We start from the raw sequence: 24433 nt of genomic DNA, 5'->3' as shown, positions 1-24433 counted from the left end.
TATTTTCAAAATAAAAAAGTAATTGTGGACTGAATTTTTTTACCTTTTACCAAAGTCTTGGACATGTGAAGCAACATTGCCTTTGATTGAGTTAAATTTCTCCCTAATTTATTTATTTGTGTATGTGTGTTTGTGAGTGTGTGAGAGTGTAAGAGTGACATTTAAGCACTTACCGTGATGTGTCTGAGAAAATCAAAATATGCATCTCAGCTCTCAGAACTACATGGAGTAAACAAAAACAAAGACTGTGTATTTATGCACCATCAAGTGTGGTTATAATGGAAGTCAATGGGGCAAAACAGCCACCAACAGTAAATTAAGGAGAATTTTTTTTATCTAATAATGCATCAAAGCCAAAGTTGTTTCACATGTCCAAGACTGTGATAAAAGGTGAAAAAAAATCCAGCCTGTAAATCCAGACGTAAAAATACGTCATTTTGTGTGTTTTTTTTACCAAATCATTGACATCATTTATGAGTTTGACAATTAAAGAGTTAAAATCCTGTAAATGTTCTAAACGATTTAGTATTTTTGATCAGGACTGAGTTTGATTAACAGACTTATGCAAAAAAAAAATTATCTGATGCATTTTTACAGCAGTTTAATTAAGTGGATGTTTTCATCCTGAACAGAACAATAGCGTAGTAAATTTGAACAGTGCACAAGGGTTAATGTTCACTTTTAATTTATCTAAGAGGTCACAGGACCAATAAAGTGTCCATCCATTTATTTTTACATTTTTTTTATTTTATTTAATGCTTGATAAATATTAAACATGTTTAACATTCAAGTTTTTGAGTCTTCATTAAAGTGTTATAAGCAAAAACTAAAGCCAGCAGGTGACACTAGCTGATGTTTTCGTTTGCCCTCTTACCTTTCGAATTTTCTTTATTTTAGTACCTTTTTTTTTGCCACAAGTGACTGTTATTTTCAGTTAACTGGATTGACAAAACCAAGCAGACACTAACCCACAGGGCTATTCAGAAGCAGAATTGTCACACTTTTAGTGCAGAGAGTCTCAGCTGGTCTGTGGGTCCGGATGATTGGTGTGCAGTATAAAGACCATCACATCTAATTCCTCAGGTTATTTGGTGCAAGAAGCGAAAGAGAAACAGTTGGGTGTTTCTGACAACCATTGACTTTTTGAACCGCTGAGATTTAGAATTTGGCCTGACAAATCATGCATGCAGAGATATCCAGTGGTATGTAATGATCTGACTGGGATCTTGCATTAGAAAACAGCTCTGAAAGTGCCAGGAATAATGCGAGCTGCAGGGAAGAAATGGGAGAGTTTGAAAAAGGCAGAAAGCTGACAATGCTGATCCACATGCATCTCCATAATAGCTTGTCTCACTGGGGTTTATGCATCGACAAACCATTAACAGATGCAAATATACAAAAGTAAGTACTTTTTAAGCAAAGAGAGCCATTTGTGACCCCCATAAAGTCTGTCTGTGCATTCAAAATTGGTCATGTGACTCACATCTGTAATTGGGCTACCAAGGAACTACTGACTGAGAATAAATGTGTGCTTTAGACAAAACACAATGCCCTCTGCTAGTATTGGCACCTTTGGTAAATATGAGCAAAAAATTATGGGGAAAATCTGACCCTGGACCATGAAACTAGTAATAAATGTCTTTTTTAAATTAAGATCTATCAAGTTCCCCATTGATGTATACTTTTCTGTTATACTATTTGAAAATCTAGGAGTTAAAAAAATTTAAATAATGAGTAAATCCAAATTAAATCCTCAGCAATGCATATTGCTAATCAAAAATTGTGTTGTGCAATATTTACAGTAGGACATGTACAAAATATATTCAAAGACCATGATATTTAATTAATATTGCAAATGATTTTGGGCATAAAAGAAAGGCAATAATTTTGACACATACAATTTATTTCTGACTATTAAAAAAATTATACAGTTTGAGCTGAAACAACACAATTCTTAAGATTTTTGGGGACAACTTTTATGTTCAGTCCACTTAAATTTGTTATGTTAACCTAATCGATTTGTGTTGGGACAACATGAATGAACTGTGTGGAACCCTGCAATTTATAGTGTATTGTGATTAAAAAAACCATGGACAACATTGATAGCATGATTCTAATATACTGAACAATGATTAAAGATAATTTCACTCTTAAAGGGCACCTATTTTACCCCTTTTTCAAGATAAGTCTATGTGTCTTCAGAATGTGTCTGTAAAGTTTCAGCTCAAAACACCCATCAGATTATTTATTAAACCATTCAGAATATTGGGATTTTCTGCTCTGAACACAATGTACTGTAGCTCTAGCTGCCTGTGCCTTTAATGCTAGTTCTCCCTGACAACCATTCCCACGTGCATGTCGGAGTGTGCCTCAATCTCCGGCCGTGTGAGTCAGATAAACAGCACAAAGACAGACATGAAGGAAGCCGATCTCACATAACGTTTGTGAGAAATACTACAGTAAGAACTTTACAAATGATTATTTGATGTATTTGTTGTGGAGTTAACTCAAGTCTTTCTGCGATGAACCACACACAGTGCCGTTGTTACAAAGTTCACGCACGCACACAGACACACACACACACACACACAAACAGTGTGCACGTTTAACTTTGCACTGTTTTTACATGGCAAATGTGACAGAATACACATTAATATCCACTGCTGTATAGACATCTGTTATGTTAATGTATAAAATAAACCTGATTTAATGTCCACAAACTGGAATTGAAGCGTCTTCTTTTATAATTGTACTGACATGTGGCTGTGGTGATAAAGACGGTAAAATGGCTGTAATTCATTACACAAAGGGACTGTTTTAAAAATGTTTTAAACTGGTAAAACTCATTGATGATCACATTTGATGATGACTGATGATCACAGAGAGCTGAACAGATCTTTAATCTCAGTTGCTTTGCGCACGTCCTGTCTTGTTGATATGATTATACGTGTTACTACAGAGACAGGTTAATACACAACTGTCAATCAAATCGGTGGGCGTGGCATTGGGGTTGGCCTTAATATGGGAAGGATTTGAATCCTATTTTAACATTAGAAAATTTTAAAAAGGAGGCTCATGTCTTTATATCCCCCATACCTACACTGTTCTGTCCAAACAGCTTACAAAAGATGATTTTTATCAAATGTGCCCTTTAAGTCATGTAAGTTAATAACTAATATTATTACACAGATTTCTGAAATACTAAATTCTGATTGGTCAGTCATGGCATTCAAGACTTGTTATTCCAAGATAACAACCACTGAATAACACAGCCTCATCCGGAAACTTCACAACAACATGACAGTCAGTGAATATATAAAGTAAATAAATCCACATTCATGTGTATCTGCTTGTCTAACATGCTGCCTTATTTGACAAATACGTATATGGATAATTTGTAATGAATAATAATGAATAAGGTTAAATACTTGATATAGACGAATTCATATCTGTCAGCTATGCATTTTTGACTGTTTGGCGCATTTGACTGTTCTGATATATTATTAGTGTCACCCAATCGTTTGTATGAAAGAAAAAATTCTTGGTGCTTTTTTATTTATTTATGAAGTTCATAAGCTCTTTGGGAGTTTCTGACTGGAAAAAAAATATAACTTTTTTTGTTTTTCAATAGTTCATCTTGTTGAGTCTTAAATGAATAAGCAAAACGTGTTTAAATGTACTTATAATTGTATCACATTCCCTAGAAGAATCGAATGAGAACTGATATAAGAACTAATGACGTCTGTTAGAGCTCATACTGAAATCTCTGCCTTTTTGATTGACTACAGTAAGAGATTGCTTATGAAGCTCAAAAGGATACGTATTGTAAAAAAATCTCATTTTGCTCTCCATTCAGTGTAATTAAAAAACAGATTCAATCTGTGATTTATCTTTCCATAGATTGCATCAATCCTAATTTTTCAAACAATTGACCTGCTTACATAATTACCTTGATTTGGTCAGAAATCAATTTATTTACACAGTGTGATTGATGGTGGGTGAAATTTATACCTCTTTTTAAAATTGCATGCGAATATTAGCAGCACAAAATCTAATTAACCTACTTATCTGTCCTCATTTAAGAATGTGCAAAGCAGAGCGGAGAATAATATTGACAGTGGATCAAATGAACATGTGTAAGTAAATGTTTATGCTTTGTGATTGTGTTACTCACCTCATAGTGGGCGACTCTCTGTGACTCAGAGATAAGCTGAGCGCTGCACACTTTGCAGTAGCTGTCAGTGAATAACCCTGGATCCACTTCTGTAGACTTCATCTTCACAAGAATAACAGAGTATTTTTAATCAGAATTTGAACAAGGACTCATTTGTAAGCATTTAACACGATTGTTTTCATACATTTGTTAGGAATACTTCACCTAGATGAGATATAAATATAAAAAGTTTATCGTTTCATATTTTGCTGTATTGTTTAATCATGGTGTCGCAAAATACATAGTTTATGATAATAATTGTTCATCATTTGGAGGAGTGTAAACTTACATGAACAACATGAATAACAGCATAGAGTTTCAATCTTGAAAGTACAGCGGGGAAAATAAGTATTGAACACGTCATGTTTTTTCCTGGGAATAATATTTGTAAAGGAGTTGTTGACAAGGAATTGAACCAGATTTTGGTAAAAATCCAAACAATACAAACATTAATATAAAACAAAACAAAAAAATCAGAAAAAAATTGTTATGTGTAATAACAATGGAATGACACAAGGAACATGTACTGAACTACTGAAATGTATTTAATACTTTATACTTTATTACTAAAGTCTTTTTTGGTGATGGGAGCTTAAATCTCATATGTAGAATGAAGTCACATGAATTGCTCAGGTGTGAGTTTTTCACAACAGAATGTAAAAATCTTGATGGTTCTGTGGGTCTTGTCTATCAAATCTGATCCTTATTTTCTATTTTCTATTGGATTCGAGTCAGGCGATTGGCTGGGCCATTCAACAACTTTCTTTCTCTGAAAGCATTTGATAGATTCATTGGCTGTGATAATGTAGATGTTGGACTAATTTACAATGAGGAAGGGTAGAGGGTTGCTGAAGAACTACTTTTAGAGATTTCAGCTGCTATCTGGGCTTTTACTGCCTTTCTACAGCTCCCTTTCTTCATGTGTTCAGTACTTTTCCCTGCGTCATTTTATTTTATTACGCATAAGTTCATTTGTAAAATAATTTGATTTGTTTTCTTTGTATATTTGTATTTCTTTAAATGTTACCAACATCCAGACAACAGCACCTTTAAAATTTTTTTTTTTTTTAGAAAAATGGAAAAAAAGTTCAATACTTATTTTCTCCGCTATTATTTTTTAATTGGGGCTGTAATCATTAGGTTTTGAAAAAATGTTTTATCTTTTATTTTTCTACATTCCTAAGCATATACTTTAAAATGTAAAAAAGAAAGCACATTGAAATTGCTTTTGATGGTCTATCTACAAATTTTTTAATTATTTTATTTATTGTTATTTATTAGTTTTTATTATTATTATTAATGTGATGCTTAATGGAGCAAGGAAATTTTCACAGTTGTTTCGACAATGTTTTTTCTTCTGATGAAAGTCTTATTTGTTTTAGTTTGGCTGGAATAAAGGCAGCTTTTAATTCTTTTGTTTTTTTTTTTTTCAATATTAATTAGACTTCTTTAGTATTATCAGCCCCCTTAAGAATTTTTTTTTCAAATTGGCTACATAACAAATCACTGTTGTCCACTGACTTGCCTAATTAACCTAATTTAACTATAAGCTGAATACTAGCGTCTTGCAAAATAACTAGTGCTTTCATCATAAACAAACCAATTAAGTTATTAGAAATTACTTACTAAAACTATTGTTTAAAAATGTGTTGAAGAATTTGTTTTTTAAATTAAATGTTATAATTTTGACTTTAAATGTACGCTGTACAAATGTACAAAAAAAAAAAAATCACAGTCCTTATTTCCTTTCGCTTTTTCTTGTTCACTCAACTTTTGAAAACGTCAGCTGCACTGACCTAAAATTATTTGTTGAGTGAAAAAAAAATCCTTACTTCCTCTCGTGTACTAAACTATTTTTTTTTCCTTTAATTAAAAGTACAGTAGAGAGTACAGATAGGAAAGTGTGGGGAGAGGGGAACGATCACCATAGGACCTTAAAGCAGGAATCAAACTTGAGTCATCAAGAACACCAGCGTGCCATGTGTCAATGCACTAACCACTACACCATTAGTGCTGACATGTATTCAACTTTTAAAAACATCAGTACTGACCTAAAACATCTGAAGTTGAGTGAACAAAAAAACTCTTGTAGAAATTGGTACTAAGAAATAATACATTATCATCAGAACAAACAAACATAGTTCAATTGAAAAAAACGGGAAGGCAAGCTTCACATATGCCGGAGGAGAACACATTCTGATAATGTATTATTTCTTACTGCCAATTTAAAAATTGTTTTCAAAAGTTGAGTACATTTCTGTGGCGCCAATGGTGTTAAAGCATCATCACATGGCACTCCAGTGTTCATGGCGACTGGAGTTTGATTCCTGCCTCAAGGTCCTATGCCAATCCTTCCCCTCTCTCTTCTCCCCATGATTTCCTGTCTTTACTGTCCTATCCAATAAAGCTGAAAAGAAAAAATGTTGAGTACATGAGGAAAAAATTAAAGGAAATAAGCATTATGGTTTTTTTGTTCACTCAACAAAAAATGTTCAGTTGGCACAACTTAAAAAGATTTGTTACAGAGTAGTTCAGCTCTCCAGAAAACTAATAATCTTATGTTAAACCAAGTAAATGTTTTTTGTATTACTGACAAATAATTTTGGGTCAGTGCAGCTGATGTATTCAAAAGTTAAGTGAACAAGAAAAAGCAAAAGGAAATAAGGATGTCGTTTTTTTTCGTACTGGCTTAAATTTTTTTAGTGTATATATAGACTTCTATTGTGCTAAATATCATTATTAGGATATGAGATGACATATATATTAATGTAAGGTTTTCGTTATATTGCCCAGCCCTAAAATACCTCAAAATAAACATTTTGTAACACGCAATAAACACAGCTAGATAACTAATCAAACAATATTCAGTGCATGTGTGCAATCATAACTTTTCCAACATCAATCACGTAAGATTTCATCGATGTGACATTTTGGGTTTATCCTACAGTACATTCTTTGTGCACACTGATGAAATCTGTGACATTTGGATTTGGCAAAGAGAGAGGGAGGTTGGAGGGGGGGGGGGGGGGCGGGGGGGGGGGGAATATAATGAGAGATAAATCTGGCACCACTTCGTGTCAAAAAAGGCACCAGCTACTACGCCGGAGGAGATAGCAGAGGAATAGTGTGTGTGTTTTGGGACCGACTGACGCCAACCTTACACTGACCTTTAATAATGTAGACATTGCAAAATCATTGCTGGTCATAAGGAGAGTTTTCTAATGACAGAAGGAGGTGAGGTCATGCATTTGGGCCATAATCTAATTTAGAAGACTCCTGTCACCTGACTGGGTTTTAAAGGGACAGTTCAGCCAAAAAAAATCAACCATCTGGAGTCGTCATTGGGGGGTCACACTTGCATTGGATTATTATTATTGCATTATTTTTATATGAAACTATTTAATTTAATAGTTTAATTTCTATTTAATTTCAATGATTTTCTTTTTGCAGTTTGAAGAAATTGTATATTAATTAACATTATTTGTACAATTAAAATGGTACTATTAAAGAATATGATGATGGATTATTTGTATAATAATGTTGGTTGAGAAATTAACTCATGAAAGAAAATTAACTCTAAGAACTGTTAAATCTAGAAAGAAAATTTATTTATTACTTAATTAGGCACTGCAAACACAACTTTATTAAATGATGACTGAACTTTTGCTTTTGTTCATTCAAATTTGTTGATTCAAATGACTTGATTCATTCAGCAATGGGGTATATGCACATGGACATTTAATTTCAGTCAGCCAGACCCAGGGCTTTCGGTGAATTGTTATCCCATACAAAATCGCAGCTTTTAAGATCTGATTTCTTTAAAAAACAGTGAACTTCACTGCCTGGCTGAGATACGATATAAAGTGAGTATCAGACCAAACAAGAAGCACTGCATTAAATTATATTTTTCAGCGCCATGTCTTTAAAATATGGAAATTAATTTGAACCCAGCATTTTCAATGGAGTTTCTGCGCTAGCCTGCTGCTAATGACCGTTTAAAATTTGAAACACATTACAATATCGATGCTGTAAAAGGAACCTTACGAAATTGAAAATTATCACATAAAGCTACACCAGAAGTTCATCATTAGCTGAAAAACACTAGCTGTGCATATAGCCCATTATAAACATCTCTGTATGTGATATCCAACTGAATACTTCAAGAAATGAATTCCTTTATAAAAAGCCCACTGAATCTTTGGTTCAATCAGTTTTGAAAAAAAAATTTTTATACACATATAAGGCAAACTCATTCAGGGCACATTTGCGTCACTATTTAATTTTAGGAGTATATTTAATTACTAAATATAGCAATTAATATAGTAACTAAATATTGTTTATATATAAAGTCTCTAAAATTACATATACTGTAGTTGAAAAAACATTTGTTATCATTTAGTTATCATTTAGTTCTTAATCAGTATTACTTTTCATTATTCTGCTCAACACAAATGAAGACATTTTGAAGATGTTTCTCTTGATTTTGTATCATGTAATACAGTGAAAACCCAAACGAAGCTTAACCTTGGATTTCAGTGAGCCAGCCACAGGGCTTCCGGTGAACTGTCATACCATACAATATCACTGCGTTTAAGATCTGATTTTTCTAATAAACAATGATCTTCTCGGCCTGGCTGAGATTCTTCTGAATACCATCTTTTTTTTAGCCGAAGACGTAAGCCACATATGAAGGGTAATTAAACTATTGAATATTGATTTTTGATGAACTATACAGATAATATAAGTAACATTTAAGTAAAATTTCCAATTTGTTTTTGCAGTGACGTGTGAAGTGCCAATGTATTTACTGCCTCCAACTGGACAGGAATGTGTTTTGTTTCTTTCTTCACTGCGAATCCTTGTTCACTTTAATTGGGCATGAACTTCACACTTCTAATCAGCTGGTGGCACTAAATGCACCAAAAAATACACCTTAAAGGGCACCTATTTTACCCCTTTTACAAGATGTAAGATACATCTTTGGTGTCTCCAGAATGTGTCTGTAAAACTTCAGCTCATAAAACCCATCAGATTATTTATTATAGCCTCCAGAATCTGCTCGTTTTGGTGTCTGAATACATTGTAGCTGTTTATGTAGCCTGTGGCTTTAAATCCAGTTGAGCTGCTTCTCCCCGCCATTGTCATATGCATGTCTGCTCCTCTTTATGTGTTACATCAGATAAACAGCACAGTGACAGACAGACTCGTGTGAAGCTGAAATACAGCCCATTACTCAAAAATACCAAGTATGTTTATTTCATGTATTTGTGGTGGAGTTTATTCAAGCCTTTCTGAAATGATGAGTCTCACACAAACACACACACACACACACACACACATATTAACGTTTACTGACACCATGTGGCCGTGGTAATTAGTCTTTATTATGAACATGCTCTATTTTAAAAACGTTTTAAACTTATAAAAATCACAGAGATTTGTAGCAAATATTTAATTCCAGTTTATATGTAAAAAAAAAAAATTCTGTGGACGTGTATGCATGTTATTGTAGAAACATGGCATCTGTCAATCAATTCGGTAGGTGGGGAAAACCGCACTCCTACGTCACGTTGCGGTAGGCCTCAAAATCACTGAGATTTGGGTCTTATTTTAACGTCAGGAAATTTTTAAAAAGAAACTTGTTGGGTTTCTATCACTTCAATATGACTGTGGACACACTATACCTACAGACATTTCCATCCAAACAGTTTTAAAAAGTTGATTTTTCATCATAGATGCCCTCTAAAAATACTAAGATTATGGCATTACTCACCATAAGTTACATAAAACTGTTTAAAAACTGTTTAGCAGCAGTAACTGTTCAGTTTTGAATATGACATTTTTCTTACAAAAACGCACTGATTTGACACCATCAAGCAGTATGGTTTGGTATAGTACTGCATGGTAGGCTTTTTCTAACTGTCCCTTTTTTCTGTCACCTCCCAGAGCCACATAAGGCACTTTTTTGGACTGTTAAAGAAAACAACCAGCTGTTGCCATTGTAGAGCTGAAAAAAGCCATAAAAATGTAAAATAACTTTGATAGGATTCTTCAAAAAGGAGAGTCATATAGAATGCCTTGAGGATGAGTAAATCATGGCTGAGTTTTATTTTGAGTGAACTAACCCTTTAAGCAGTCTACAAATTGCACTACTTTGGGCCTGTTTTCTTCTTAAATTCTGCAGTTGTCCTGTTTTCTCAGCTTTGATACAGCTTTAATCATTCGCAAGCGTTTTGAGAATATCATGGGAGATATTATGTTTTTTTAGATTTGTCTTCAGAGGACCAGATCTGAGGAAACAACTGCTCAAGGCTCATCTGTGATTCAAGGGCATTGCCTACTGAAATTTAAATAATGATAAAAGAGTTTGGTTTAAACATAAAATTGATGGTTTTCCTTATTTTCCACACCCTAGGGGTAACTTCCAACCATCTCTGCATCCCTTAACAATTCCAGACAAGTTATCTTCAGGCAGAAAAGACGTTTCCATACGTCTGTGACCCTTTGATGCCCCCCAAAAACTAAATAACACCCTGCAGCATCACACTGTCTATGACTTTACACTCAATAATCCAAAATCGTTACTTCCAAGCAAACAAATACATACTCAGTTGTGCTTTGAACTTTTTGTAACAACCATCAAATTCCTCAGAAATAAATATGAATGAATATAAATTGAATTCTGGGTTGAAGATAACTGAAGCCCTTGTGAATGATAATCAAAGGGTCAAATGGAGTTTAGAATAGCTCATTTAAAACATGCAGGATTAGAGCAGCTTGGAAAATCATTACACCGCCATTGATCAGACAGTTTCAATTAAGGTATTTCAGATCTTAATTGAAATTTTGAACGACTAGCTCAATACGTATGATATCCCTCAGACATCACTCCAGACAATATCCAATATAACATGAGAGATCTCTTACAAACTACCCTGAAATAGCTCTAATCCCACATTTAAAACGGATGAAAAGGAGCTGAGTATTTGGCTTTTTAGAAGGAAAGAATTGGCCAGGAATAGTTTTCTGAAGAGATGGATCTTATCACAGTCTCTCCTGTCAAAGTTAATCACGTCAATAAAAGCTCCAGCTAACAAAGGCCTGAGCAGATGAGCATAACGCTCTTCTTTCATCTGTGGAAAAGTGATTTCTTGCCTCACGTAAGCCTGAGACCACATATTGATTCCCTAAGTTAGAAGAAAATGCATTTTCCATTACTTCAATGAACATTATAATGAAGAGATGAGAAAAATATATAAGTGAGAGGAAGGAGTGCAGGTGCTTTCTTTTAACTCAGAGAAAGACCACCGTTTCTGAGACTAAGAGAAAACTGCTCTGTTTGTGTGTCTACAGATTTACCAACAATATGATGATTACATTGACTGAATGTACTTGTATGCAACAGAATATTCCGGTATTAATACACACCATGATGACCCCATCAGTGAATATACAGTAAACCAAATGTCATATCTAGAGTAAAATAATTGCAAGAGGATACTTGATATGTGTGATTCTGTATAATTCAGATTTATAGTCACAATATCTGCAATGTAATATACTGTATTTACAAAATATTTGTTGAATTTTTGCTTAAAATTGCATTTGTACAGTTTATAGATTAAGTCAAATTATTCTCATTTTGTCTTTAAATTTCATTAAAAGTGTTTGTTTTAAAGTGTCCATAAAATGCAGAACTATTAACGTTATGATTGACATGATTTAGTATAGATAGCACTATGAAAGAATATGAAACAGTCTTTAACACAGTATAATAATGAGCTCAAAAGATCATGAGCAACTTCATACATTATGATGAATGAGAAATGCGTAAAAGTGAAAACGCTCACTTGTACTGTCGCAGGTGCAGGTGTTCAGGACCGTCCGTCAGATGATGTGGCTGGTCGTACAGTTTTGTGTGTGTGAAGTGATGCTGCGCGTGCTGTCTGTGTCAGTGTGTGTATGTGTCCTCAGTGCGCTCCATGTTCATGGCTACTCTCCGCCCCGCGCGCGCTCATTGGCTGTTGCCGCCACACACTAACAACGTGCAAATAAAGAAATAATTAATTTAATTTAGTATAAGTAAATGTAGGGGGATTCGAAAGTGAACCCGAGTGATGTAAAACGGATTACGAATAGCATTTTTTTGTTTTACTTTTGTTAAATTGCGAATTAGATATTACGTATTTAAGGAAATAAATATGTCTATCAAATATATGCTATATACATTATTTATAAGTTTAATAGTCAAACAGACTAATAATTACATAGAAAATAATGTGCTAGCCATATAGGAGTCGGATATATTTATATTATTTAAAATGGGAGTCATATTTGCAATATGTGCATATATATAAAACCAAAACATGGTACATCTGTTCAATATGCAATGCTAATCTATATCATATAATTATAGCCTAATATAAAATAATATAATATAAGTGAGTTTGCATGTTTTCCTCGTGTTGGTGTGGGTTTCCTTCAGGTGCTCCGGTTTAACATATGCTGGATAATTTGGAAGTTGATTTCGCTGTGGTGACTCCTGATTAATAAAGGGACTAAGCTGAAGGAAAATTAATGAATAAATTAATCTAATCTAATATAATATAATATAATATAATATAATATAATATAATATAATATAATATAATATAATATAATATAATATAATAAAATAAAGCAGGGCGACGCAGTGGCGCAATAGGTAGTGCTTTCGCTTCACAGCAAGAAGGTCGCTGGTTCGAGCCTCGGCTGGGTCAGTTGGCGTTTCTGTGTGGAGTTTCCATATCCAGCAGGTGCTCCGGTTTCCCCCACAGTCCAAAGACATGCGGTACAGGTGAATTAGGTAGGCTAAATTGTCCGTAGTGTATGAGTGTGTATGGATGTTTCCCAGAGTTGCAGCTGCGTAAAACATGTGCTGGATAAGTTGGCAGTTCATTCCGCTGTGGCAACCCTGGATTAATAAAGGGACTAAGCCGAAAAGAAAATGAATGAATGAATTATAATATAGCATAAAATAATATAATATAATCCCCAGTGATGGGTTGCAGCTGGAAGGGCATCCGCTGCGTAAACATATGCTGGATAAGTTGGTGGTTCATTCGGCTGTGGTGACCCCAGATTAATAAAAAGACTAAGAAAACGAATAAATAATATAATATACAGAGAGAAAGTTTGTATGGGTGTAAAATTAGAGAATAATGGATATATGAGGTATTCCTTTTTATGGGTTATGTTAAGGTTAACTTATGACAGGTGAGAATGGGTTGATTTGTGTTTTTATAATGTATGTATTTTAAACTGTTCATTTTTTCATGTTGTCTTAGCTATTAATGCCTCCCTCTCTTTCAAGACAGTAATCAAATTAAATTTCTTATACCCAATCAGAGCATATTTACAAAGTCGGTTATATCCTTTCAGAAAATGCCTTTCTTACATTTTGTAGTATATTTTGATATTTTTAAGTGTATATAATCATTTTGTGAAGTTCAACAGGTACCAAAAAACAGGAGTAGCCAGTCTCCTAAAAGGGGTGCTTCTTTATTTTTTTAAAAAGAAGCACCCTCTTTAGGAGGCTGGCTACTCCTCTTTTTCTATTAAATTATGAGGTTCAAATACTGCATTTTACTGACATTTTAAGCACTAATTTGTGCTGGATTAGCTTGTTGGGTGGTTCTCATTACTACACTCTTTGATGTAAGAAAAACATTTCCTACATTTTTGTTAAAGTGCTTACCATACTATTTTATGTTTACAAATGTGCACTGAAACTGTATTATTACAGTTTTATAGATAATGTAATGAGATCAAAATTTTAGAAATATGAAAACATTTTTTTTTTTTTTTTAATCATCCATCATAAAACAAACAAAGAAACAAACAAAAACAATTAGAATTCTGTTAATCTGTTAATGTGCATTAATATTGTATAATATACATTGCATTAAGATGAAAAAGGGGTGAGGGTTAGGGGTGGTTCTGGGAACTAGTTTTAAATTAAAACCTGTAGCCTATAGGCAAATAGCACACTAGCCAGCACATTTCCTCAATCAGAATTTGTCCATTTAAATAATAATAATAAATTTTTCCTAAAACCTTCTTCTATTGGTCATTTTCACAATTTATGATGGCATACTGTCAAATATGATCTCATAAAAGGGCCAAATTCTGGACTTTTTCAGCAGGGGGTGGGTCTTTCGAACCACCCGAACCCCCTGGCTACGGGCCTGGAGTGGCCTATAAGGTAAAGTAGGCGCTGCCCTCTATTGGGCATTTTCTAAAAGTACATGGATTGAGATGATGGACGATGTGGTGGAATATTTCATAAATCATTTGATTGCTCTTTTTTAAATACACCTCTCACTGGATATAAACATGTCACTGGCGTATGTCATATGACGCATTTGTTTATAACGCTCTCCACCAGCATTACAGTGACTGACTGCCTCTGTATAAAGGTCAGGCTCTGATTATAGGAATAAGAGATCGAGAATTCCCTGAGCCAATATATCGGCTTATAGAATGACAGAAAAAAAGGAACAGTCATAAATCTGGACAGACTGTTTTTATTTTACATATTTTTCTCATGGTGAAAGAACGGATGTGAGATTTAGAGCCGTACTTTTTCTCTCAATCATCAGGGAGTCTGCAATGCCAAAATTGTAGTATGGGTTGAAAAATTCCTGGAAGCAATTTTCCTCGAACTGAACATAATAATGCAAGAAATAAAAATAAAAAACACACAAAGTAAAGATAATTCAGATGAAAATATATACTTCTGTTGTTAGTAGCTAGATGTAACCGAATTCTACAGCTTTTCTGCATTTTCAGTTTGTCAGTGTCATAAAGGAAACTTATGACAAAGACCTGTTTATATCCCAGAGGTATGAGAGGCCATCAGTTGATTTATGAAAGCTTACCCTCCTGCCAAAATCCACTTTCACCTCACAGTAGGGGTCAGGTCTGTATCTCAAAACTTGCAGGAGCAAATCAACTGTCTGTCTGCAGTTTTCACCTCTGCCAAATACGTGATCCACTACATAAGACATTTATCACCTGGCCTAGTTATGTTCAAACTTACAGTAAATGCATGCTGTGCCGATTTAATGCATCTGATTCAGCAATGAATATGTGTTGAAAAGAGTGGCAAGATGCTGCTGTAAAAGTTCAGCCTTGTCATGTAGTTCTAAATCTGTACAATGCTTTTTTAAAGTGGAACACAAAAGAGATACAGAATTTTATACAGAATGATCTGAATGGTGATTATGGGTACATCTGGAAGTTACTGTACTCATAGTTTTAGGTGCTCATAAAACCCAAATGCTTTACTGGCAACACGGTGACTCAGTGGTTAGCACTGTCACCTCACAGCAAGAAGGTCACTGGATCGAGTCCCAGGCAGCTAGGTCAGTTGGCATTTCTGTGTGGAGTTTGTATGTTCTCCCTGTGTTCGTGTGGGTTTCCTCCAGGTTTTCCGATTTCCCCCAAAGTCCAAAGACATGTGCTAAAGGTAAATTGGGAAAACAAAATTGTCCGTAGTGTATGTGAATGAGTTTGTATGGGTGTTTCCCAGTACTAGGTTACAGATGTAAGGGCATCTGCGGTGTAAAACATATGCTGGATAAGTTGGCGGTTCATTCTGCTGTGGCGACCCCTAATATATAAAGGTACTAAGTCGAAAGAAAATGAATGAATAATTGCTTTACTATCCCATGAGGCCACAGGATTTATGAATGGCATTGAAGAGTATTAATGCTGCTAAGTCATGTCGTGTGACAGTAACATTATGGTTGGATGTATACATTTACTAGCGATATATTTTAGTGGGTGGAAACTAATAATAATAATAATTATGACTATTAAGTTCTAAAATGAACAAAAAGTGCTGAAAGCATAATTAACCTCACCCATATGAACCATATGCTCTGAAATCATATCAAACTTTTTATGAGAAATAAAATTTAAGTTTTTTAAAATATATTTAAATATGCAAAAATGTATGTTTAGTAAGCTATAGGGACTTAAAGGTATAGTTCACCCAAAAAAATTATAAAGTATATTTATACAGAATGCTGGAAATCGATAACCACTGACTTAAATAGTATTTAAAGAGTTCAGGTGCAAAAACCTGTAAGTGCCATCTGGAATTTTCGTCTACAATGAACATTTCTCTCAGCCTCTTATGTTTATGTTGAGTTATTTCATATTAAAAGCAATGACAATAACCTATTTTTTGTGATAAAAGTAAAATTACTGAATGAAGACACAGGATCCTGAGAGGTTTTTGCATCTGAACTCTTCATTTGTTTTTCCTTGGTTACAGGTTCCAAACATTCTTCAATATACAGTACTGTATTTTATTTTGTGTTCAACAGAACAAAAAATCTTAAACTTGTTTGGAACAAGTTAAGGTTGAGAAAATCATTTTTAATCTTGACAGAATTCCCGAACTGTATTAGATAGTGTAATGGAATTAAATATTTTTGGGTGTACTATCTCTTTAAGGTAAAGTAAACTTGGGATGCATTGTCAGCAACATTTCAAAGAACACTCCAGATAAAAGAGCTCAACACAAGCTCACTAGAAAGATTATTCTTTGTCGACTGCCTATGCTTTTTTTTTTGGTTATGAGCCAAAAAAAAAAGTAAGCCTTGACTTATTTGTGTTTCCAAATCTTCTTATAAAATACAGCCAACAAGAACAAGCTCATGTTAAAACTGTTTAAAATTGACATAGAGATTAAGAACAAAATAGAGCTGCATCTGCCTACCAGATAATATAAACTTCATTACTCTGATTCAACAAGCAGCTTAAAAGTCTTCATATAAGTGGACATGGCAAGCAATCAAGTATAGTAGTTTAGTTACAATTTCAGAACAACTTGCTGTAAACACATTGTCAATCAATGCAAATTCAGTACGTGATGGTCACACACAAACAAATATAATAAAGTGGATTTCACTCCTTATTTTAATGTGGTTGTTACTCCTGTGTGCGTGCGTGCGTGCGTGCGTGTGTGTGTGTGTGTGTGTGTGTGTGTGTGTGATTTATATAGCTGGCCACTATTCACTTTCAAAAGAGAGGTGATAATATTTCCTCAGATTAAAGTACAAAATGTTCAGTACAATATGAGAGTGAGGCTTATCGATCAATTACTGGGTTATGGATGAACTACGTATATCTTCAAGGTACCAGATATTGATATATCATTTTTTTAGAACCATTTTTGTGTCACTAACTTTGATTACATTTCTTGGACCCAATGTTTGTTCGGTCATAATAGATTCTTGCATAACGCAGTGTTTAAACTGCCAGGAGTGCCTCAGGGTTTCGTAATAAGACCTGTTTAGTTTAGTTAAACATACTAATAAGTATGTTTGTGAGCAATTGAGCAGTCTCATTATTGTTCTTGATTGGACTTTAAATTTGATTTAGACATAAAAGTTTAAAATTGTGACAGACAAAATTCTGCCATATACTAACCATATAAGAGAAATAATAGCCATACATTTGTGAGACACAATTAGTATAAATGCATATTAAGTTGGAGCTTTGAGATAAAATATCAAATATTGTAATAACATGATCAATTTACACTCAGCGGCCACTTTATTAGGAGCACCTGTCCAACTGCTTGTTAAGGCAAATTTCTAATCAGCCAATCACATGGCAGCAACTCAATGCATTTAGGCATGTAGACATGGTCAAGACGATCTGCTGCAGTTCAAACTGAGCATCAGAATGGGGAAGAAAGGTGATTTAAGTGACTTGGAATGTGGCATGGTTATTGGTGCTAGAAACTGCTGATTTACTGGGATTTTCACTCAAAACCATCTCTAAGGTTTACAGAGAATGGTCTGAAAAAGACAAAATATCCAGTGAGCGGCAGTTCTGTTGGTGCAAATGCCTGGTCCGAGCTGATAGAAAGGCAACATTAACTTAAATAACCACTCGTTACAACCGAGGAATGCAGAAGAGCATCTCTGAATGCACAACACGTCCAACCTTGAGGAGGATGGGCTACAGCAGCAGAAGACCACACTGGGTGCCTCTCCTATCAGCTAGGAACAGAAAACTGAGGCTACAATTCACACAGGCTCACCAAAATTGGACAATAGAAGATTGGAAAACATTGCCTGGTCTGATAAGTCTCGATTTCTACTGCAACATTCAGATGGTAGGGTCAGAATTTGGCATCAACAACATGAAAGCATGGATCCATCTTGCCTTGTATCAACAGTTCGGGCTGCTGGTGGTGGTGTAATGGTATATGTTCTCAGCACACTTTGGGCCCATTAATACCAATTGAGCATTGTATCAACACCACAGCCTACCTGAGTATTGTTGCTGACCATGCCCATGCCTTTTTGACCACAGTGTGCCCATCTTCTGATGACTACTTCCAGCAGGATAACGCAGCATGTCATAAATCGCGAATCATCTCAGACTGGTTTCTTGAACATGACAATGAGTTCACTGTACTCAAATGGCCTCCCCTGTCACCAGATCGTAGTCCAATAGAGCACCTTTGGGATGTGGTGGAACGGGAGATTCGCATCATGGATGTGCAGCCGACAAATCGATGTTATCATATATGGTCGATATGGACCAAAATGTCTGAGGAATATTTCCAGTATCTTGTAGAATTAATGCCACAGAGGACTAAGACTGTTCTGAAGGCAAAAGGTACTAGTACTAAATATAATATAAAAGTACTAGTACAATGTACCTAATAAAGTGGCCAGTAAGTGTATATTATGCTATATAAAAAGTTATACTTAGGATAACACTGATATAATAAATAGCCAGATAAGAAAAATAATCATGTTTTACAAAATCTTAATTATGAACTTAAAATTGTAAATATTATATTTAGTCATAATTAAATACAAACTGTGTTGCTTTCTTTGATTACCTTTCTTGGACCCAAAGCTTGACAAGTACTTTAGCAGACAACATTCCTTCACTCCCACCACCAGGAGTCAAGGAGGCCATTGTTTGATAAAACTGTGGCATGTTGGACAATCTGAGTCAGATTTATCCAGCCAGATTTATTCGTTGCTCAAACAGACCTCTTTGAGTGGGGATAAATTTGTGCTAATATGCTAGCTTAAAATACACATGTAAAAATTCACTCAAAATAGGACAAACCGCTCATCGCTGAATTGGGAACAGGGATGGCACCATTTTCAAAGTCTCCATATCCCATCTGGCAGGATTCACAGTTGGTATGTGTGAAAACTTCCTCCAAGCCCCATGTGGAAGTATGTTTACTGCAGAACCCATCTTACCTCAGTTGCTATCCTATGAGAGCATCATATTATTTATGGCTTTTAATAGGCTTTCTTCCCCCCTCGATGCTGGAGGCAAAAGAGCAAGTCTTTTTCATTCAACGAAGCTGGGAAGTATGCAGCAGCAAAGCCAACAGCTGCTTCTAATGATCATCCCAAAGAGTCTGGCAGTCCATGTCATCCCAGAGCACAAAACGCCACTATTTGCTTAACCTGGATAAACTATCACTGCTTTTGCGCAAGCTACGATTGGTTGAATCCTTTGACTTCTCCTGCGGGCGATGTGCATGACACACGCAGGATTTCTGCTTTTTGACATCTATGGATTTTCTTTCAAAATGTGTACCCACAGATGGTTTGATTACGGCTTGAATCGAGGCGAAAGGATGTCAAAACAAAAGGTTGGGGGGGGTCTTCAAAAGTAACTAAACAGTTTTAAAGGAATGTTCTGGGTTCACTACGAGTTAACAACATCTGTGGCATGCAGTCCTTTACAACTGATAATAATTTTGAATCATCCCTTTCTTTTGTAAAATCTCACAGAAATGCACATTTTGCCTCGATTTAAAGGACAGAACATTGCAGATAGTGTAAAAGATAATGTTGTTAAGGGATTGATAATATTATTTAGAAAATTTTAGTTGTGTGCAGATATTGACACGGCTAATACATTGAAAAGGCCTGAGCTAGCCATTCATGTATCATACCCTAATGCAATAACAAAATAATAATAATAATTTAAAATGGCAAACAAATAAAAATGTGAAAAAAATGATGCATTTCTGACATTAAAAGTAAAAACTAATCAATTAAAAGTAAAAATGCTAAGATCTTAAGTATTCATTCATTTTCTTTCCGGCTTAGTCCCTTTATTAATCCGGGGTCGCCACAGCAGAATGTGGGGGAAACCGGAGCACCTGGAGGAAACCCACACGAATGCAGGGAGAACATGCAAACACAGAATCGCCAACTGACCCACCCAAGGTTCGAACCAGCAACCTTCTTGCTGTGAGGCGACAGCACTACCTACTGTGCCACTGCGTCCCCCAGTTATCATTTATTCATTTTCTTTTCGGCGTTGTCCCTTTATTAATCAGGGGTCACCACAGCAGAATGAACCGCCAACTTATCCAGCATATGTTTTACACAGCCCTTCCAGCCGCAACCCAACACTGGGAAACACCCATACATTCTCATTCACACACATACACTACGGCCAATTTAGCTTATTCAATTCACCTGTACCGCATGTCTTTGGACTGTGGGGGAAACCGGAGCACATGTGAAACCCACGCCAACATGGGGAGAACATGCAGAAAAGCCAACTGACCCAGCCGAGGCTCGAACCAGCGACCTTCTTGCTGCGAGGCGATCGTGCTACCCACTGTGCCACCATAATGCCAGATATTAAGTATTATATTTTATATTACTTATAAGTATATAGAATTACTAAAAATATAATAAAATAAATATTAAAACATAATTATTTTTATTTTTAAGACCATTAGGAATCAAATTTTAGACTCATACAGGGCTAAACGCTAAGGAGTTTTTCAAATTTCCCTGATGGAAATATTTATATTTGCCCTATCAAAGAAATCATTATAATTTAATACATTTAATAATACAATGATAATTTAATAATAACAAATTTAAATATTTTATATATTGTGTCAAAACAAGCAAGCTCTAGTTGTATAAAACAAAACTTTCTAACAAAAATGGACAAATGTTTTAAAAGTTTGAAAAACTATAATAAAGTAAATGTATGCACAACAGTCTGTCCAGGTCAGTGTCCTCAGGTGTCATCAGCAGTATATACACAGGGAACTTTTAAACAAATATTATTTTGAGGAAAATAATTAAACAATTATGGTAAATAGAGTTAAAAATGAAATTTTTAAAATAAAAAGTTTAAAGTTTAATTGAGATTGGGATTGTTGGTGATTGTATGTGTGTTAATAGCCAGATTGGGTAGCTATTCATAAACAAAAAAAAAAATGAAGACCTGTTTAAAAAGATTTTAAACCTACAACACAATATTAAAGTAAATTTAAGACTTTTTAAGGCCTAAAATTCTGTTTTTGAGATTTAAGATATTTTAAGACTTTTTAAGACCCTGCGGACAACCTGCTATTGTATCTATGAGATTAAAAACTCAAAATATGACAAAAAAATTGCTCAAAAAGTCACAAATTTCATGCCAGGTAAGCCCTAGAGTTTGGTTATGAAACCTGTTTAGTTTTAACATACTACTAATAATTAGGTTTGTGAGGAATTGTGCAGTCTCATTATTGTTCTTGGTTGGATTTTGAATTCAATTCAGACATAAAAGTAGAAAATTATGACAGTCAAAATTCTGCCATATACTGTAAGAGAACTGTCATCACGGCTGCAGCGAGGACTATTTGGGACATTTGGCAGCATAAACATGGTGAAGTCTGTTCCTCAGCTGCTTCATGAAGCTGCACACGCCCTCAAGCATGAACTGGGAAATACTTTAGAAAACCAATCACCTCCTAGCTCAGTAAAGTTAGTTTTAGGTGACATTGGCCAGACAACCGAGCACGCAGTTGTAGGGATCATCTGTACATGACAGAACCAAAACGCACTGTAACGCAAAGCAGAAATAAGTATTTTTAGAAGATTCCAGTAAGTGGCTAGAGGCAGGGGCGTAGCAACCAGGGGGGACGGGGGTGATACATCCCCCTCACTTTTAGAGACAGACCATTTAGAAACAGGTGATTAATAATTATATGAACGTATGATCTCATACAGCCGTCCCCTCCACTTTTAAAATATCCGCTACGCCCCTGGTTAGAGGCCAGACTGATTTACTACACGTAGCAAGGATACTATACCTCTCACTATACGGTACATACAAAGCAGAAAAATGCAATAGCTCTTGTCATCCATAGCATACAGTACACATCAGCTAAGGCACCTAAATGATTTTTTAACATGTAAATGATCATTTTGCTACATTTTTTGCTTGTACTTTATACACATCAAATTCAGTTTGTGTACTGCATTTACAATTTAATTTTGTAACTTATAAAGCATTAAAATGTGGATCTAATTTACATATTAAAACCGTCTTTGAAATGTGAAATGCTAATGATGTAATTTCATTTTCATTCTGCACCAAACATTGCACATTTGTCTTGGAAAATGCTAATTGAAATACAGAAATACAATGCCATTCAACATATTGCATTGCCATGTTACATATAACAATTCGAAATGAATTATGCAACTCATATGCTTCCATGGAGTGTGTCATGTGTCTTCTCATATGCTTGTAGGGAGTGTATCAAGTGTGTGTAGTTTATCATAGATTCAAGCAAGTTGCCATTCAAAGTGTTCATCAACTCCCAGTAGCTCAGTGGTAACGTAACTCAACTCTCACGCCAGAGACCCGGGTTCTATCTCAAATATATATAAAGTGTGTATGTGTATCATGTCTGTATATGTATGTAGTGTATCACGTGTGCAAGCAAGCTGCCTTTCGTTGTATGTGTTCAGCAGCTCAGTGGTTGAGTGACTCACCTCTCATGCCAGAGACCCGGGTTTGTATTGTATATTGTGTGTATTGTGTATTGTAACCTTGTGTGTATTGTATATTTATAGAACATATCATAAGTATGGAGTGTATCAGGTGTGCAAATGTATGGAGAATGTGTATCATGTGTTTATATGTATGGAAGCAAGTTGTATGTGTTCATCAACTCCCAGTAGCTCAGAGGTTGCGTGACTCAACTTTCCCGCCAGAGACCCGGGTTCTATACCAGACCCTGACATATATGTATCATGTGTGTATATGTATAGTGTGAATCATGTGTATAGAGACCCTGACAAATGTGTATTGTACATGTATAGAATGTATCATGTATGCCCATGTATAGAGTATAGCGTGTATATGTATAGATTGTATCATGTCTGTATATGTGTGTAGTAAATCAGGAGTGTATATGTATACATGAGTATATCATGTCCAGTGTGGGTAGAGTTTCCAAAATCTATACTCAAGTAAAAGTACAATCTTAAAAGTAACAATCTTAAAAGTTACTCGAGTAAAAGTAAAAAAGTATCTGATGAAAAAATTACTAGTACTAGTTACTTTTCATTTTATATATATATATATATATATATATATATATATATATATATATATATATATATATATATATATCAGAATCAGAATCAGAATGAGCTTTATTGCCAGGTATGTTCACACATACGAGGAATTTGTTTTCGTGACAGAGCTTCTACAGTGCAACAGGATTACAGAGACAGGACAAAAAACAGATAATAAATATATTTAAAAAAATATATATATAGAAGTAGTGAGTGCAAATATACAGATTGACATATGTATGTACATGGTTATTACTATATACGTTATATGTGCAGCTATTATGTGCAAATTGGCATGTAAAGTGTGTTGTTAAATAAGTGTTTATGTGTATAAAAAAGTATAGCAAGTAGTGATGTTGGTTTCGCAATTATTATCATCAAGTGTTCATGAGATGGATTGCCTGAGGGAAGAAACTGTTTCTGTGTCGGGCTGTTCTGGTGCGCAGTGCTCTGTAGCGTCGACCAGAAGCTAAAAGTTCAAAGAGGCAGTGTGCTGGGTGTGAGGGGTCCAGAGTGATTTTGGCAGCCCTTCTGCTCGCTCAGGATAAGTACAGTTCTTAGGGAGTAGGAAGGGTTGTACCAGTGATTTGCTCAGCAGTCCGAACTATTCGACGTAGTCTTTGGAGGTCATATTTAGTAGCTGAGCTAAACCAGACAGTTATTGATGTGCAGATGACTGATTCAATGATGGAGGTGTAGAACTGTTTCAGCAGCTCCTTTGGGAGGTTAAACTTCCTCAGCTGACGAAGAAAGTACAGCCTCTGTTGAGCTTTTTTGACAATGGAGTCAATGT

General features: G+C 35.0%; 1 protein-coding gene across 1 annotated transcript in view; it reads right to left on the bottom strand.

Annotated features, from left to right (window-relative positions):
- Nucleotides 1–12155, bottom strand: part of LOC130235860 (zinc finger matrin-type protein 4-like) — a 65558-nt gene extending 53403 nt beyond the window's left edge. Inside the window, exons 1-2 of the mRNA XM_056466372.1 lie at nt 12064–12155; nt 4175–4276 (exon numbers count right to left, since the gene is read on the bottom strand). Coding sequence (XP_056322347.1) covers nt 4175–4276 — 102 coding nt within the window. The 5' untranslated portion in view covers nt 12064–12155. The remainder of the gene's footprint in view (nt 1–4174; nt 4277–12063) is intronic.
- Between the last annotated feature and the right edge of the window lie 12278 nt (nt 12156–24433).

Source organism: Danio aesculapii, chromosome 10, assembly GCF_903798145.1.
Source record: "Danio aesculapii chromosome 10, fDanAes4.1, whole genome shotgun sequence".
NCBI lineage: Eukaryota > Metazoa > Chordata > Actinopteri > Cypriniformes > Danionidae > Danio > Danio aesculapii.
The sequence above is the reverse complement of the archived record's forward strand: the minus strand, read 5'-3'. Positions and strand labels throughout refer to the sequence as shown.